Source organism: Lissotriton helveticus, chromosome 8 (assembly GCF_964261635.1).
Source record: "Lissotriton helveticus chromosome 8, aLisHel1.1, whole genome shotgun sequence".
In the NCBI taxonomy this organism is placed as follows: Eukaryota; Metazoa; Chordata; class Amphibia; order Caudata; family Salamandridae; genus Lissotriton; species Lissotriton helveticus.
In genome coordinates this window covers 619,053,803-619,072,508 of record NC_136069.1, presented here as the reverse complement: position 1 = coordinate 619,072,508, position 18,706 = coordinate 619,053,803, and the positions used below count along the sequence as shown (strand labels likewise).

Below are 18,706 nucleotides of genomic sequence, written 5' to 3'. Positions count from 1 at the left end.
CTTTGATCTCCTATCAGACTGTATTGATAGATGTCCATATCTTTTCAGGTTTACTGGATTTCATTGATTAAACCTTGTCACAAAATCTTAAAATGTACAGGCAAAGGACCTTTTTTTTGCATGATCCTACTTTTGTGTAAACACTTTCAGTCTGCCGTAGTGCAGCGGATATTCCTTTGAGATTTGTAAAGTGGAAGAAACTTGTGAGAATTGAAGTTGTGCTATATCTTATATTTTAAGTCTGGGGCAGGGATTGATGATTGGACACTGTATCATTGTATTGAAAGGCATTGGTTGATCTTTTCAGTACCGCCACAGGCAACCACTTTAAAATAGCAAAAGTATCAATGACACTACCAGTCTCATTACATTTCTTATACTTTTTAGGGTCATATATACAATTCTACATCCCGCATCAAAAGCAGAAAAGACAAGAAATCTTGGCTGGGATATGCTCAGGTATGCAAAGATAAACGCATGTTGCGATCTCCTTTCCTTATTGCAGGTCAGGTTTGCAGTAGTTTCTAATTCTCTTCTCACTTATTTGGTAGGGTTACTTGCTATACAGAGATGTGAACAATCACAGTACGACAGCCTTAAGAATAAACCCAGAGACCCTGGAGCAAGAGGGAATCGTCACCTTTCCAGGTTTGTGACTTCAAATATTCAATCAGTGTGGAATATGTCAATATTGTCATTGAAGGTGCGATTCTGGCATGCTGTGGTTGTTGAAGATCATAATAAAACGAGTGAATAAAGAGAAATCTGATCAGTTCTAATGCACAATGCTGACATAAACAAAAACATTTTAAAATATGCATTCTCGTTTGACCTCTAGTGGTGCTGACAGGAAATAAAACAATTTCTGGCAACTCCCAGTGTAATGGATCTAAATTGGATTGCGTCCATCTATGCTAGGTATCTGTGATCACAGCCATAATCCACCAAGGCATATAAAGGAAGCTTATATAATGCCTTATCAGCAGTAGACTGTAAAAGCAGCAATTAAATTATGAGCCATTATCATACACTGAGTGGCTATGGTCTACCCTGGTAGCTACATGGTTTTGAAAAACTAAAATCCAGCAGTTGAAAAGGGATAGTTAACTAAGGCCGTGTTCTGACAGTATTTACACATCGGAGTGTGGTCAATCAGTTGTGAAATGTTTCATTGTGTTTGAAATTCAATGTTGTGGAAAATGAGGTACATTTTCAACTCTGGTCAAAACAAGATTACGCAGGCACCCTTGCACAGTCTAATGCTCATTTTGATCTCGAACATTCCAACCTCATGAAAGCGAAACGGGTGGCAGAGGGTGTTAAGCCATGTGCCTCTCTCCACATGTTACATACTTGTATTTTTGGGTTTCGCCTGCCGAAGGCTGCGCCCTGCGCAGCTTTTCGGCGCAGGTGAAATCCTATGTTGACAATAAGGAGTTCGGGAACGTCCCCCGGCTCTCATTGGCTAGCTCCATAAATGGACGCTAGCCATTGGGTGCCGGATCTGTCCGTCAAGGCCGGACCAGATTCGGGGGCGTTCCCGAGATTTTTTCCCTGGGCGGAGTTACGTTTTTTCCCGTTCCCTCCCCTTTCCCGCCGTCCGTGTCCTCTCCCGCCCCCCTCCCACTGTCCGTGTCCTCTCCCGCCCCCTCCCACTGTCCGTGTCCTCTCCCGCCCCCCTCCCGTCGTCCGTGTTCTCTCCCGCCCCCCTCCCGTCGTCCGTGTTCTCTCCCGCCCCCATCCCGTCGTCCGTGTTCTCTCCCGCCCCCCTCCCGCTTGTTTTTCCTGTGATGGTGGCAACCCCAGGTAGGACCCGAAAACTAAGTGTATACTTTGGTCTTTGAACTCACTTGATAACCACCCAACTAAGTAAAGAAATCGGATGTGACTGAAGTTTTCAGTTAAACGCCAATGTCGATGGTTTAACAATGATAAACTGTGCTCATGCTCCCTCCATCAGGGCGTCCTAAAATGACCTCCACGGCACGAACAGCTCTCGAAAGTTGCTGCTCTCATCCCGGCTGAGCAGCACTGGAGTCGCTCCCCCACCCCGTCTGTCATGTGATTGACAGGAGCAGCTGCGTGATCCCTGCCTGTGAAGGAGGGCCTTGTGCGGCGTGTGGTGCATTCTACGGATTGTCTGACGGCCCTTGCGTGACGAACCGTGCTGCGTACTCGTAAATTCACTCGAGCAGCTCGTGAAGCCTTGGAAAAGAAACTGGCAGAGAATGGAGTGCACACGCCCTGGCGTTGCACGCTTTTTCGAGTGGCCTGCCTCTCTCTGCAGAGGACTGTGCTTCAAGTTCTGATTTCACTCCACTTTGTGAACCTGCGTTAATGGGTCGTTGTATGTATGATCAACAAAAAATGCATCCGTTTCTACAGTTTCAACTCTTGCGAATTTAATAGTGGCAACTCAGATTGGCAAGTGTGCACCACCTACTTTGGAATGGTATTTTACTTTTTCCCCCCTCCTCAGTTGCGCAATTGCATTATTCCGATGCTTTGCTTTACTGGTGCAGTTTCTTTGTTGGCGTATTTGTTACACTATTATGTAAAGCGTGGGCTATACCGTTCAGATTATGGAAACATGCAAAAATGAGCACCGTGTATAGTTTGGCAGGATTTGCACACATTTATTAAGGCCCAGCTTTAACATAGCCTGTATTCGAGAGCATTCACCGCTGTGCTGTGGGCTGTCACCTTCCTCACCGTAGGCTCTTCGAAAGCTGTAGGGCAGGGGTCTCCAACCTTTTCTGTACTAAGAGCTACTGGAGGCGGAGCACCACGGCAACCTCTTCGACAAACCAGAATGTGTGGTGACCTTCCATTGGCATTTGTAAAACCTTCTTTCCTGGTTCTGTTAAAGAAATAAAAAGATGAATGACCACCCCCTCTCCCCAAGTCACGTGAGTTGATTTAAATAAAAATAGCTTCTGCATGGTAAAGCCGTTTGAGATTGACAAGGTTAGGAGGCAGGTCATTCGCGTCATAGCATGTTACCATAGTGATGTGCGTCTGCGGTACTTCCTGAGACTATCGCCGCCTTAGTGCAACCCTCATGAGGTTTTCTCATCAGCCTTGTGTTCGTTCACTCAAACGTATTGTTGTTCGGGGGTCATTTATGCATGGCCACGTTAAGCAGATTTGAGGTCTCTTCACTTTTCTTATGTCTTTTTTCTCTTCGATGTGGTATTGATGTCTGAAAACACGTGACCGGTTCCATTACTTCTGCTCCAAAGTGGAAATATTGAATCGTCAAAATCTGAGGAAAAACCGAAAAAAAAATAGATTTATTATAATTTTTTTCATTTGTTGAAAATCATGAATCTTTAGGCTGCCGTTGAAAGTGCAAGTCATGAATGTGATTGAGCGTAGCTGCGTAGAATAGCATGTAGGAGGCGGGCGAGAGATGGGGCTGAAAATTGTGATGGTTGGATGATACTGAGGTGTTTGCTAGCTTACTCAAGGGTATTAAGGCAGGGAGGGTTCAAGCCCTGGGTCTTTCCAAGGTCAAACAAGTATCTCTTTGGCAACCTTCCTAAGCTTGGATGTCAGGGCAGAGACAACCTGGGTACCCTGCGATCCAGAAGACTTGTCTTTTGTCCATAGGTGTAATGACTCAGTTAGGAGGCCATGGCATAGGCCATGGCATGGGCCACCAAGATAGTGGGAGAAAAAGGGAGGATGAAGGAGTTGGGGTTATCAGCGCACTGCTTCCATTTCCAATTTAGAATTGCTAAAATCAATTGCAACTTAATTTCCAAGCCCGTAAAGCAAAGCGTACATTCGCCGGTCGCAATATATTCCTTTTCCTTTCTACATAGTTAATAGCGATTATTCTGAATTACATCTACTAGTGTAAGAGGATAAACTGTGGATCTGCAGCAACACACCCTTTTGTGTCTTTTGCATAAAATGGTGACCCTAATGCAATCTTGGTGTATTTTTCCAAAGAATAGAAATATTTGTTTTCTGCCTTACACTCCAGTCAGTAATGGTGAGCGAAGGGCATACATCACTCGAAGGCATTGTATTCATGCCATATCAAGCGGCTCATCTCTTGGCAGCCGCCCAAGAGTTATTGACATTCATGCAAGTGAGGAAATTGAATAAGCTATTCATTATGAATTCAATCGCAGAGTTGATCACTCCAGTGGAATAAAAGCATTTTTAAGCTACAGCAGCAAGTGTGACTTTACATCTCTCAAAAGATTAAACAAAATATCAAAGATGAAGTCTGTTAGAATTTAAGTAAACAGTGCTTTGCTGTAAAACAATGCATGATTCGAGTTTTCACCTGTGACAAAGGAGCGGTTGCATTGCCTCCTCGGTTCTGTGCACTGGTACTTGGAAGTTGTCCCTTCTACAGAAAGGCCTGTACGCAGCACTAGTTTCAATGCCTCTTCCATGAGTTGTACGCGCTATATGAATGCAATTACAATACTTGTGCACCGCTGGTCTCTCTTTTCTAGGTTCTTCAAGTGGTAGGCAAGTCAGCTTGACTGCATTGGGAATCTCCTGCTTCCAGTTGTACCAACCTTACCAGTTTTCTCATATTTCTTGTGCCTTCTCAAAGTAGTCCTTTTCAATGCTTCCCCTGCAAAGCTTCTGAGAGGCATTTAAACATGCTTTTAGTTCAGGAGTAATTTAATATTCCAACTCTAGTGTTTGAATATTTGGGTATGGATATTTTTGGGTGCCCTTGGCATGATGCGGCCTAGGAGTTAAAAGATATGGTGATGTTTATGTGCATCGCAACTGCATGCTTTGTAGAGCCTGCTGTTGCTGCTGTGTGGTAGCTTTAATGATAGGGTGTCAAGGATGGATAGCTTCAACTCACGAAACACGAGCCATGCTCAGATTTCTCTTAGATGTTTGGGATGTGATGAAAGTGTACTGTTAAATTTACTGCATCCTTAGTGTGTGGGTCACCTTTAAGTACTGCACCACACAAACCTCTGCCCAGGAAGTTCATTGAGAAAGATGCATTCCGTCAACGGACTCCAGGGTTTCAAAGCGCTGGTTTCTGCTTGCCAAAGTCACGTGTTATAGGCCCCCAGCATCTAACTGATCTGAAAGGTTTTCAGAGTCTATTGGCTAGGATGTGGAATTCTCTTCTGATACCTAAATTACAAGGAACCCATTGATGGTGGAATTAGACGACGTGACAGGTGTTCAGACTGTGGAGGAACTGCCTCAGCTGAAAGGAATCTTATCCTTTGCAGCTCAGTGGGGAAGAATGCAGTTCAACCTTGAGCTTTACAAATCTTAGTGTGAAATGTGTCTCCATTCCTCAATGCAGCTTTGAGATAGTACCTCCTAATTTCTTTACACCCGTCTTCAGTACCGATTCTGCTGCGTTTACTGCAGGAGTATAGATTTGCGACATGATCCAAAGTCTACCGCGTAATTTGCAATTTTCCCCAAAAAGTTGTCTCTAGCAAAAACGGGTCACGAGTTCCTGGACCCCTATAAACCCCGTGAGCAGACCTAGACAAAGGGCCCAATAAACCTTAAAACACCCCGCAAGATCTGAACACACACCATTGCGGGAAACAGTCTTTACAACACTTTTTTTACAACACAGGACATTTACCACACATTTTTTTATCACAAATGTATTTGCAATGTATATACCTTTAGCACGCATATAAGGTAAAGATAAATGTATGCGTGTGTGAAAATATATATTTATATCTCTCTCCAAGTAAGGTTTAGAGAGGGGTAGGGGTCTTGTGTGGTACGGGTATTTCTAGGGTTAGGTAAGGGTAGGTTTAGGGGTGGGTAAGTGTATTTGGCAGAGGTATAGAGAGGTAATGGTATTTTTATGGGTCTTCGGTGGTGCAGGTATTTTTAGGGGTGGGTAAGGGTCTTGTGGCATAAGGTTTTTTTTCTGGATGGGTAAGGGTGTTGGGTAGAGGTGTAGGGAGGTAATGGTATTTTTAGGGTTTAGGGGTGGGTAGGGGTATTGGGTGGTAAGGGAGTTTTTAGGGTTCAGTGGTGGGTGGGGGTCTTGGGTAGGAACGGTGTTTTTTGGGGTTTAGGGGTTAGTAAGGGCATTGGATATTATGGGTAGGGGTATAGGGAGGTAATGGTATATTTAGGGTTGGATAGGGGTATTAGGCGGTATGGGAGTTTTCGGATTTAGGGGTGGGTATGGGTATCAGGTTGTGAAAGGGCTGGGCTCTGTGTGTGTTGGGGCTCTGTCTGTGTGGCTAGCTTTTTTTTAGGTGGCTCTGTGTGTGGGTGGCTGTGTGTGTGGGTGGCTCTGTGTGGGTTGCTCTGTGTGTGGCTCTGTGCGTGTGGGTGCAAATGCAATAGGTCTCGCATTTTCGAGAGATTAAGCTATTGACATTGTAAATGACAATGGCATTTATTTATCCGTTTTCAAAACCAACACATAAATACAAAATTTGTCATTTACAATGCCAATAGCTCTAACTTTTACAAAGGCGAAACCGTTGCATTGTAAATGCTTGTTCTGTTATGTCTGTACCATGTAAATGTAAATGTATAGGCATTTATATAGCGCACTACTTACCCGTAGGGTCCCAAGGCGCTTCGACCGCTGCGAAACCCTTCCTGGCTTCCCTGAGAGATGGTCCCTTAATGGGTATCTCCAGGGTGAGACCAGGCATCCCCGGCGGTCTGGTGGGGCCGTTAGTGAAGATGAGGCAAGCTAATGCCCAGAGTTGCCGAGTGTGAACGCTGATCAGAGTGGGCACCGAGGCGAGAGAATTATCGAGTCCGCTGACCCTGGTCCAGAAACCTGCCGCGCCGGGAATCGAACCCTGGTCCCGGGCCGTCCTCTGCTCTCGGGTCTGCCGCCTCTAACCAGTGAGCCACACTACTTCACCCCATGTTTTCATTTACTTTAGGTCTAAGGTCCTGCTCATGGATCAGTGCCTTTACCCCCATATTTATTTATTATTTAAAGTAATCCCACTGAGATTGACCTAGTCCGTAAATCTGCCATGTTTCTCAATGTTTCATTTTTACTAATCCCTCTTTTTATCCTTTTATTTGGTGTAAAATTGCATGTTTTTTCATGATTATTCCCAGCAGGTGTGAGGCAGTCTTGGAGACCTATCAGATGTCTGATTATGATGATAATTTATTAGTACAGTGTGTAATTGGTCTGTTCCCTCATAGGAGGCATGTGACAGGGAATATGTGCACCCTTCTCTCACTCAGAGAAACACTGCCACTTAATCTGGGCATTCTAGCGTTCAGCACTTAATTTACAGCTAATGTAGAGTTAAGAATCAGTTTGAACTTTTCACTCTGCAGTGATGAACTCAAAATATTTTTCTCTTGCAACAAAGGTTTTTTTTGTCTGTAGAAAGAATATGTTCAATAGAAATGTGTATTTGATAGGGTGCACACATTTGGAAAAATGACAATGAACCATTACCTTTTCAAACTTAATGTACCCAGTATACAAATGACAGCCCTTATTTTAGTTGGTAGTTAAATGTGTAGGCCACGCCATATAGCGACACGTGTGCTGATCAGAGCTAACTGATCAACAGAGCCGTCTCCAGTCAAATGATGATTACGTTAGAATGAAGGATGAAAGTCACCACATAGTGAAAATGAAGTTCAACATTGGAAAGTTCTGTTCCTAAATAATTTCTGAATCTGAATTAATGAACCTTTTGTTTTAGGAGATGGTGCAGTTTAAGATTAGTTATTTGGCTTTTTGACCTCCGCAGGTTTATTGGCGACATTTTTCAAGAGTTGCCTGATCTAGTACCTATTGCTGTGTATCGATTATAAAACTTCTAAGCATTCAGGTAGTCCACAAAGAAACTTAAAAAGGACATACACTTAAAAAAAAAACCAATATGTTCGTTATTAGTATTGTTAGAATTTATGTCCGCTAAAGAAAACACAACTCAATGTTTCTCCCTCGTAACATTTTTCAGAATCTTTACTCCTGCTAAGACTTTTGATGTGCAGCCTCTAGAGTTATAAAAGCAGCAAAAGTGCGAAGTGTAAACTTTTTTTTTTTACACACTTCACTATGAAGAATTTGTTGATTTACCTTGCATCTTTCTGCGAAGATGCATCAGCATAGTGCACTTTCCAGTTCTTCTCTGTTGGTGTTTCCTTTTTAATTCATTTAAGGCAATTCCCATTCAACATGTTGAAACTAATTTTTAAAAAAGTATGTTCCAGGGGTTAAAAAAGGCAGTTTGAAATAAATGTTGGTTGCAAAAGCCTTCCGAAGTTACAACATTTACAAAAAGGCAATAACCTGCTTTTTTTTGTAAAACGGGTTTCCCCTTTTACCTGTGTGGTTCACAAATTCCCTCCTATTTTGTAACACTGCACTTATGATCTCCATACCAGTAGTAATTCTGTGTTTGAGTGGAAATTATCCCTACGGGAGGAAAACAGGGAATTATTTGCGTGCAATAAAGTCGGGGTGGTGCTATGGTTTATACGTTTTTTTTTTGTTTCCTTTGCAGATTCCCAGACTGAAGGACAGAATATCCTCTTTACGGACGGAGAGTACATAAATCAGATTGCTTCTTCGAAAGATGTAAGTATCGAGCACCAAGTTTAGCGTCGGTTATTATATGCGTCTTTGTTTGGTGGACAGTTTGCCAAGCAAAGTGTTGGCTTGGTGTAGGGTGGAGGAATAGAAATTACAGGCAGTGACCAGTTGCCACGATGTGTTCAACTCATCTCTTCATAGAAACAAGCACTCCCAATGAGATGCTCATATTGAAACTTGATTTGCAGCTTCAACTGTGAGTAATCTGCTCCCATTGTTTAAGATACTTTGTGCAGAAGATGTTGCTGTCTTTGTTCCAGAGCCAGTTGACATGTGGGAACACGTTTACTATTTAATTGTTCTGGGTGTTGTCTGAATGCCCACACATGCAGTGCTTGCTCTGCATTATCACTTCATCAGCTTCCCGAACAGTTTCTCGTTAATTCCCACAAAGTTTAATTGGGACATTAATTTGACGTGGCAGTTACACAGCATTCCTTGGTTCTTTCCTCATACTAGAAATATTAGTTTCAGCCTCCACCCATTTCCATTCTCATTTGCATTGCAATCCTTATATTGTAATTCACTGAAAGGTGGAAGGTTGGGCATTCTTGATGATGAAAAGACAACCAACCTAATTGTATTTATCTGCGTGGGTATAGTGCACCGTCTGGGCAAAATGTTTGGAAAAGGCCTCAACTGATATTGTTGGCAGTATAGAGTACTAGTTCAGTCACTCAATCAATATATACTTTATTCAAATACAATTTGTACTCATGAAAGGGCAATGCCAAACAGTTTAATGCATACAATAAGAATTTAAAATGTTAAAAGCAAATACATGAAAAGCATGAAATGATTAAAAAAAATCACACTCCCCATCAAAAGTGCATTAAACACAAAATCCTGGATTTAAAACCAAGCGGCAGATCTATAAAGTGTTCATTGTGCGACTGGCTCCAACAGCTGCTTTTGAAAAGGCACCCAAATTAATTGTTTCCTCCTCAGTCACCAAATTAAAAATACTCTTTTTCAATCTACGCCATTTTGGTACCTGTGTTTGTGGTGTTTTAAGGACATGCAATATTAAAGTGAATAGTGGCATTTATTCGTGTTGCTCTGTTGCAGCCAATATTTTCTTGACTGACCATGATATTTATAGAGTATGCAGTGAATTCAGCTAAACTTCTTTTGTGGCTAAAATTGCAAAATACGATTAAAACATATTGCTCCACTTACTTTACTACATTTTGCTATACAACGTGTGACAAGTGTAAAATTAATGTCTTAAATTATCTTGGACTGTAATTTGCATACATGATGAGATTCAAACATGAACAATGAGCTAGCAGAATAGTTGCCTTTGGAGGTAGTCTGTTGATGTATTGGCAAAGTTGTTGATTTCTTTATAATAATTGCAAAGGCTAGATGGTGTATGCAGGGCACAGAACCCTGCCATATGTGGTTTTGTACTTTATAGTCATACTTATGAAAATGTGGTGTTTGCCCCTTAAATGTATCCAGTTGTGTCGCCATTGGGAAATAAACCTACAAGAGTAGGGGCCTCCCTTATACATCAAGTTGAACTAGACAATAGCAGTAATGCTTGAAAGTGATATCTGATATCTGAATGAACGATGACTGGACTGTTTTATTAAGTGTGTGGACCATCTTATTGTGTTTGTTTTCAAATAGACAGGTGTGCTACTCTTTCTTGTACATGCGGTGTTTTTGAAAAATGAGTAAATAATTATTGAAAGTGATTTCAAGTGCCTCCAAAAACTGAAAAACATTGCAGTCTTCAAAGGTTAGGTGAATGATTATAAAGGCAACCATGTTTGACTTGATATCTATCGAAGAGGTAGAGTGGAACCCCAACCAAATCTGGAGTCCAGTTCAATCAGAAGTTTCAAATAGTCACTTAATATTCCAAGGCGCCTGTCCTTGGATGCTGAAACCACGTAAGCCGTGCCAGAAGAAACATAAAACAATACCATCAAAAAGGTGCAGACTAATCTCTTCTAATGTTAAAAAAAAAAAGAAAAATGCCCAAGCTTCGATTGGAAGAGTGCACCAAACATTTGTGCACATAGATCGTTCTGAACGCGTACTTATCTTATGGTATTACCTTTATATGGTATTGTGAACAAAGGCGAACTTACTACTTGAAGGTTTCCATTGGTTGTCTAAAATTACTTGCTTTACAATGCTTTAAAGTAGCTATCAGTTAACATTGTTCCACAGTATCTTGGTTTTTAGAATAATGAACATTCTTAAAAAAGACAATTTCATATTAAAAATTAGTAACATAACCTCTTCATTATTTATCATGCATCACCTCTTAACTCATACAAGTATAATAAAATATCAGCCTAAGTCACTCCATATCAGTAAATTGATATGTATGTCTTATCCAAGACTAAAAATACATTGTTTTCTATGTTCATACCCTTCAGGTATTGTCCGCATAGACAGAGTAACCTATACTTTCTCCTTTTTCCTCATTTTTCCCAGAAAATGTTGCCTTTTTATTTATCTGAAGTGACTGGAGCCCCAGAGTCCCAGAGAATGCCTTGGATATTTAATACCATGAAGATTAGAGGCTGCTATAAACATAATTCAAATCCACTTGATATGTGATAGTCTTTGTTCCATGCAATCTTATTTTTTGTTTTCGTTTGGTAACTCCTATGTATGAAAATTGATAATAGAACAGCTCATTAGTTGAATGATAAACCTAGGATTTACAGTTTGCTTTAGTATCTTTGTCAGTGAAGGTATGGTTTAAACTAAAATGATAGGCAACTGTCTGGATGAACATGATAAATAGGGTATTAACCTCTCTCTTGGAGTCTGTGATTTATGTAAGAGTGAACCGTGGTCATCTTCCTACAGAGTCCACTAAAGCATTGACATTGTTGTAGGGCACCTCCTAGACATGGAATAGTGTTAGGGTATTTGTTCTTTGTCTGTGGAGTGTTTTTTTTCAGTATGCAGATTATATTCTATGACGTTCCAATTCATTTTCAGTGTGATTAGAGTAATCTTTCCACTGTATTTTCTGTACTTTACCTATTACACCATTGCTCTTCTTATTAGTCCGAAAACCTCTCAATTTATCAAAATATTGCAAAAGATGTTCCCTCTAGCTGTTCTAGACACATTCTATTTCTTTTGGAACTTGGCAAAAGATTTGTTTATCCTTGAGCACTTATTTGAAGACAATGGAGCTTCAGTGGACTGTTAACACTGGTTTAGACCCAATGCCATTAATGTTTCAGTACCCTATTCCAAAGCCTCTCTCTACTCTTCCTCTGGACATGTGTTGTTGGACTAGACTGGGAATGAGGCAAAAGGTACAGACCTTCCTTCCTGTGGCAAAGCCATGGAAAAAGCAGGTGGAGGGGAATGGAAAATACTTAATTTCACCAACTCTTCCTCTATCCTGCCAAACAAAGCAAGACAGTTTGGCAGAGCTGAGGAGCTGCAAAAGCTTTTTACTCCCTTCTTTGATAGCATCTGCTGTCCCTTGATGCTCAGTCACTTGTGCTCCCTTTGTTTCAGAGAAGTACACAGAAAAAACAATGGGGACATTTTCAATAAGCATTTATTGAACCTGCGTCATTCTCGTGCAAAATGTGTGTGCTTGCAACAACCATAAGACAGAAACAGATATAAATGATTATAAGCACCAAAAGAGTAAATGGATGGTAGATTTCTACCATTGTGTTAAAACAATAGATATATGCAGATATATAGATACATGACAAAAATAATGCGTACTTCTACGATGCTAACCCTAACTAGATGTACCTAAATGTACCTAGCATGTATGTAGGTGTAAAGAGCCAAGAATCCCCCTAGGAAAGAACCAACCCCATTGTGAGAAAATGAATGAGCCCGGCTTGGTCTCGAATGGACACCTGCAAGGGATGTCAGACGACTGCATTCTGGAGTGTCTGGAGTGGAGGGTGCAGGAACCTCAGCGTCTCGATTCAGTGTGTCAACAGTGAAGTATTTCTCCTCTGTGCCCCAGCAATGATATGGGGCTTATATACCCAAAAGGTACATTTAGGGGTTCTACTTTGCTGTGTCATGTCGGCCGAGGATGACAATAGTGATGAACCTTATACATAGTTATTATGCAGAAGATGGTAATCCTGCTGTGATTCTGAGAATCCTCATGCATAATAGATGAGGCTAGTTTTTAGAAAAAAACACACAATGTTTAGGCAGCACCTAATCTAGGTAAAAGTTCAGCAGCAAACCTGTTATGTAGGACAATGGCAGGGTAAATGTAGGTAAAAGGTTAAGAGACTACCCAGGCCTAAATTGGGGTACATTACATATCATAACACACCCTTCCTTTTAGCCATTTCAACATGGCTTGGTAAGCTAAGGAGGACAACCTCCTCCTTGGACGCCCCTTTTAAAAACGAAAACCAAAAAAAAACCTGCTGAATTAGATGTGAATATAACTTGATAGTTCTGTTGGTGAGCCTGTGGTCTTCATCTGTAAACTAGTTGTTATTTAACAGAGAACCTGGTTGACGTAAGGAATCTGTAGCTTAAGACTATTTTTCTATCACTTCGGATCTAAAATTCTCCAGAAGATGTGCATGTTCACCACTTCAGTGCATCACAAGAACAAAAAATGTGGAAGGTATTTTCTCTCTTGTGACTACGAATAGGGTCAGACATAGACTTAAAATTGTCCAGGCACTAAAATAAAAGTGGCCCCTTTAGTGAATTATGAAGCTAAAGAAATTTCCCCTGTTTGCGAATCGGTACTGCTTTGATCTTGTAAAGACACACTGTATAAGTGTCTTGCAAGGAATGGACAACAGCATGGATTTGAGCTTGCTGCATGCTATTTTTGTTTCAATCCGGAAAATAAACAGAAAAAATCAGCACTGCAGACCATAAAACAGGCCCTCAAACATCCCGAAAACCCAGCCAAAACACTGACCTGTCAGATCAGCCCATCGGACACTGCCTGACTGTCCTATAGGCCAGCCTGACCCTGACTACTAATAGAACAAGTGAACTGATCATTCTAAAAAACATTACAATTCAGTCAGTCCGTATTTAAGGGATGAGCAATTTTCAGGTAGGTAAGTCATCGGTGCTGTGTAATTCACAAAGTTACATTTCCAATACCTGGCCCTTATTTAACTTTTTTCTTCCAAACACAAAATAGCCCTAGTGTTCTCTAGTATTCAACTTTCTTTTAAACCGATTGGGAAAGATAATTTATTTATTTATTTACGTCAATTCACAAGATTTTTCTCCAGTTGAGAACAAGCATTTGCTATGCAATAGGTCTCGCATTTGCGAATTTTTAAACTATTGGCATTGTAAATGACAATGCCTTTTATTTATGTTTTCAAAACCAACACATAGATAAAGGTTTGTCATTTACAATGACAGTAGCTCAAAGTCTCGCAAATGTGAGACATATTGCATTGCAAATGCAGTATCAATACTTCTGAGCAGGGATGCCATACTTTTACTGGGAGAGTATCAACACCTCCCAGCAGGGATGACATACTTTTATGGGGACAGTAACAGTACTTCTAAGCAGGGCTGCCATACTTTTATTAGGGCAGTACAATACTCACTGGTAGGTAACAGAGCACCCCGGGAGTGCGGGGCACCAAAGAGGGCATCTGTGGAGGGCAGGGCACTAAACACAGCGTGTATTGGGAATTGATTGAGAGTACCCAACGGAGCATTTATAGTGCACAGGGTACCAGCGGGTCACAGCCACTCGAGGAATGGAAGCGTGGGTGCCAGCCAGAGCCTCTGAGTGGGGACAGAATACCGAATCTGTGGAGTACCAAACAGTCGATGGTGGAGTGGGGGGGGTGCCAATGCCTCGCAGCCTTCAGTGTGGGCACAGGGCCTTCCTCAATTATATAAGGGCATCTCCTAATTTTGTGGTCGGTTAAAAGGAGGCGGCACCTTGAACTGAAGAACCACAGGGTGTGAAAACACGGAGTCCAGTGCAGGTTCATGTCCCAAGTATTACGAACACTGCTACACCACACACTCACAGCACAAACTAGTGTACACATTGTGGAAAAACAACAGTTTTATTGGGTTCCAATCAAAGGAATCTTCGCAAATAGATGACGGGCGGTGTTGGGTGCTTATTCGACTCCTACCCCAGACAAGCGCTCCCCCATCTCAGAAGCAGCAATCTTTAAAACTACTCTTCCTGGTTTCAGGACCGAGTACACCAAGCTATAGCAGCGTGCACCAGCACAACACACAATAGCTTACCATGCTATTCCCTAACTCCTTAAAGCGCTCCGAAGCCATCTAGCTACAAGCACTGCACTAGGCAAATGCTGGCAGCATACCATTCGTATAACACATAGTCGCACGCCGTACATATCATAACATAAAATCTGACGAATTAACAATTTGTAGAATAGTAACATAGCGTAGAATATAACAAAGCATAGACTAAGATGTTGTCTCTGAAAATAACAACCAAGAATAAACAACACAATAGCATCATGTTGTGTAATGTAACATAACATAGCAGAGCCTATAAAATGGCAGAGCCCACTGTAGCATAGCTCAACACCAATAGTATACACCATGCTAAAAACAAAGCAACACATATAAAAGGATAACATGCCATAGTGCAACATGGCATGGTTGTGCATAGCAAACACACTACTGCATAGCCTCCCATACTGTGATATAATTTAGCATAGCATAAAAGCCTGAAAACATGAAATGATATCGCATACCATTATATAACATCACGTCATACCACAACCCAGCATATAGCACTATACAACACGACAAGGAAACATGCTAAGGCACAGGTCATGGGAGAACAACATGCCATGGCATAACATTAGATTGCAGAGCATAGCTAAATATATCCCACCTACACAGTATTCCACTAACAAAGGTAGTATCCAGCTAACAAAGGTCCTGGTGCGAGGATAAACAGTGTGACGTACACTCTCCTTAACTGGGCCAGATGCTGTGCTGGGTCACGGGTACGAATAACCTCTCCATGACATTATGAATACAAGGATGAACACTAGTACGGGCTTCCCATCATCAAGCAGATGCATTGTGGGGACTGCAGTCATCGTGAACTTCAACGCAACCAATTGGAGTGTCGCACCTGACAACAAGTATGACAAAAACAATGTGCAGGACTGTAACATGTTGTGCTTCAAGGCGCTAGCATCCTTTCATAACCTCAAAGCCGTGTACCCTCTGGGCAAAGAAAAACATCTCCAACAGGGTTAGGTGCCTTATTAAAAGAAAAGAACCCCTCTCATCTCCAATATGCCTACAACAATGCCTATAGACTGGGCGCCGCTCTTGCTTGCTAAGCGCCTCACACACCTGTTTCCATCCTCTGGGAGCTACGCCCTCACTTGCCTGCTCCCCTGTCTGCCATGGTGTCCGCTACAGGCGTCCCGGGCAGGGCCGGTGCTTGGCACTGGAGTGATGCCAAGTGCCGGCATGAGGGCTCCGGGTTCAAGCTGCCTTGCGTCCGCTGCTTCCATCCAGCCGATCACTGGCACCGGCATGTGACTTCTGCTGTCAGCCATGGCCAGCCACGCGTCCACGCCTGCGTGAGGAGAGAAGGGGAGTGGTTTATGTACATTTGGTGACCCTCAGTTCTGGGGATGCCGAAGGCCCCATCGTAGGCTGCCCCTGTCCATAGAGGTGGATCACACCAAGCGTCAGGCAGGCGCTGGGACTTAGATCGCCATGGACACGCTCAGAAGCCCAACATGAAACTGATTGTGTTTGAGAGGTCTTTGGATACTTTCTTCTGCCCAAGATCAAACTCGTAGTGAGTTAAATGCTCCCACAGGAGAATGTTAGTGCTACGCAAGCATGACCTAGTTTTCAACAGCAGAGTATACACCTGCACCCTAGAATAAAAACAAATGCCCCACCGCAGCCACCCAGCAATAGGGTACCTGCTGCAACCAGTTAATAGCTACACCGTATACTGTCCGATATTCTGACTGCCCACCGTTCTCTTTCCTCATTTACTAACAGAAGAGGACACCATGCAGGGCCAGTCAGCATAGAAGCAGCCAGTGATATCTGTTTTTAATAGTGCTCACGCGGGCCATTCTAAGCGCTAGGAGCACTTGTGAACACGCCGTAATCGGTTAATGATAAAGCCACTTAGTTACTGCTTTAAACAAGCACTCGCCATTGTGGCAAGGCAGCCGCTTGTTCGAAAACATGATCTGTCAACACACGCCCCCTATAGATAAGAAATTGCTTCACACAGCCTTCAAGCAGACGATCCAGTTTGGATGGGCCAGACGAAAAGGGAAAAGGGCGGCAACCAAAGCGCTCAGTTCCTATCGGCGGCCAGCGCTTTACATAACCGATGACGCCAGCCAATGAAATTGAGGGGCGGGGCTTCACGTCCCCTTCTGAAAACTCCTCATCTACAATATATCTCGCAGAGCAAGCAGCGCATGCACGCTGCAACGCTAGGCAAGACCTAAAAAGGTCCTGCACATCGCTAATTTCAATGGTACCATCATGGGCTTGCCAGATGAGTGTTTCAGGTCTCTCTACATTGCTTGGAATCAAGTTTCTGAACTTACAAAAGAACCTTGCCTTCTTTATCTCCGTCGGGAATTGGTTTTCTATGAATTTTAAAAATGGAATACAGCAAATCTCACGGTATGCCTATTTTCTTTAGTTTTTTATTTGTATTTGACGGGCACAACGTGTCTGTCACTTCCCAACCTCAAAAGGTTTCTTTCTTAAGAAAATAGCTGGTCAGTCGGGAGTTACTTTGATGTGTTATTTGTCTTGCGGTCAACAAGCTAAATCTTTTTCTAGGATCTGTGTAAACAAGCCATTCAAACCCAAGGCCTCCTGCAATCTTGTCATCGTAGGTAGAGTTTTAGTGACTATTGCTTCAGGTAGAAGTATCATCACGGAATAAACAGTTGTATTTGCCATTCTTCTGAAACGCATGGAATTGCCTCACAGGAGAGATTTCAAAATATTTTGTCATAGTGAAAGCTATATCAGTGGTCTTCAGAAGATTGTCCGTAAAAAAGTTATGACAATGGAATACTTTATCAGAATCCGTTACAACGGGAATCTGTTTAATGTAAATACAGTAGAACCAAAAGCAACAAAAAAAGAAGTTAAACACCTGGTTTGAATAACGGTTGAGGAATGAAAAAATAGGAATAATTTGAAAAGAAGTGGCCCAGGAAAAAATATCCATAAGTAAGCAAACACAATTTAAAAACGCACATAAAACCAGAAAAAAAAGTAAATGTTTACACTGGAAAAAAAAGCTGTGCCATAACGTATGATGTTTGCAGCAGCAGCAAGTTCCAGGGGAACGGGATGGTCGGTTGTTACATACAAGGGCAGGATAAAAGCTGCAGACAACTTTTCATGAGGTTTGGAAACTAGAAAGGGGGCGGTAAAAGGCATAACATGAGGAAGGATGGTTATTGGGTGGGGGGGTAGGAAGACGCTGTTTTATATGGGGGGGTTAATGAAAAGACAGGCTGGGGCACTTCAAAATTGAAAAGACAAACACATTTTCAGCAGGAAGAGCAGTGGAAGGTAGAAATCAGGAAAAACGACAGATGGTGTAGTGAACCAGTGGTTTCCACCCCAACTCTAATTAAACATGCAGCACTTATGAGTATGAAAGCTATGATGGTTGAATGATACAGAGCAGCAATATGTATGTTATCAGCCTACTAGTTTGATTGTTACTGGAGCTGCAGATGCTTTCAGTCCTGCCTCCTTGGGATAGACTTCTTGGATGTAAAAGCGCGGGGAGGCTACTGGCAGCAAATAAAGTCACCAGTACACGTTTATAATGAGCATCTTTTCTCACTCCTTGAATCACAATTTTACTCCCACAATCACATGAAACATTGATTTTACAATGGTTAAATAACCATATTTTCTTTTTCGTCTAGGATGGCTTCGTTGTGCGGATATTCGCTACCAGCACTGAGCCAGTACTACAGCAGGAACTGCAGCTTAAGCTGGCCCGAAAATGCTTGCATGCTTGCGGTATCTCGCTTTTTGATCTGGAGAAAGATTTGCACATTATAAGTAAGGCTTAGTTTAATAAAACCTTTTTCAGTGTTGTTCTTATTTGCAGTGCCGTTCTGTGATGCATATGTTAGTTTTGATCTCAAAAGTGAT

At 42.1% G+C, this 18,706-nt stretch overlaps 1 protein-coding gene across 5 annotated transcripts in view; it reads left to right on the top strand.

The window, feature by feature from the left end:
- MYCBP2 (MYC binding protein 2) overlaps positions 1-18,706 on the top strand; it is a 1,909,483-nt gene that overhangs the window by 242,898 nt on the left and 1,647,879 nt on the right. For all 5 annotated transcript variants that reach the window (XM_078657470.1, XM_078657469.1, XM_078657471.1 and 2 more), the window contains exons 7-10: positions 388-459; positions 552-648; positions 8,478-8,551; positions 18,475-18,613. In XM_078657470.1, coding sequence (XP_078513596.1) covers positions 388-459; positions 552-648; positions 8,478-8,551; positions 18,475-18,613 — 382 coding nt within the window. The remainder of the gene's footprint in view (positions 1-387; positions 460-551; positions 649-8,477; positions 8,552-18,474; positions 18,614-18,706) is intronic.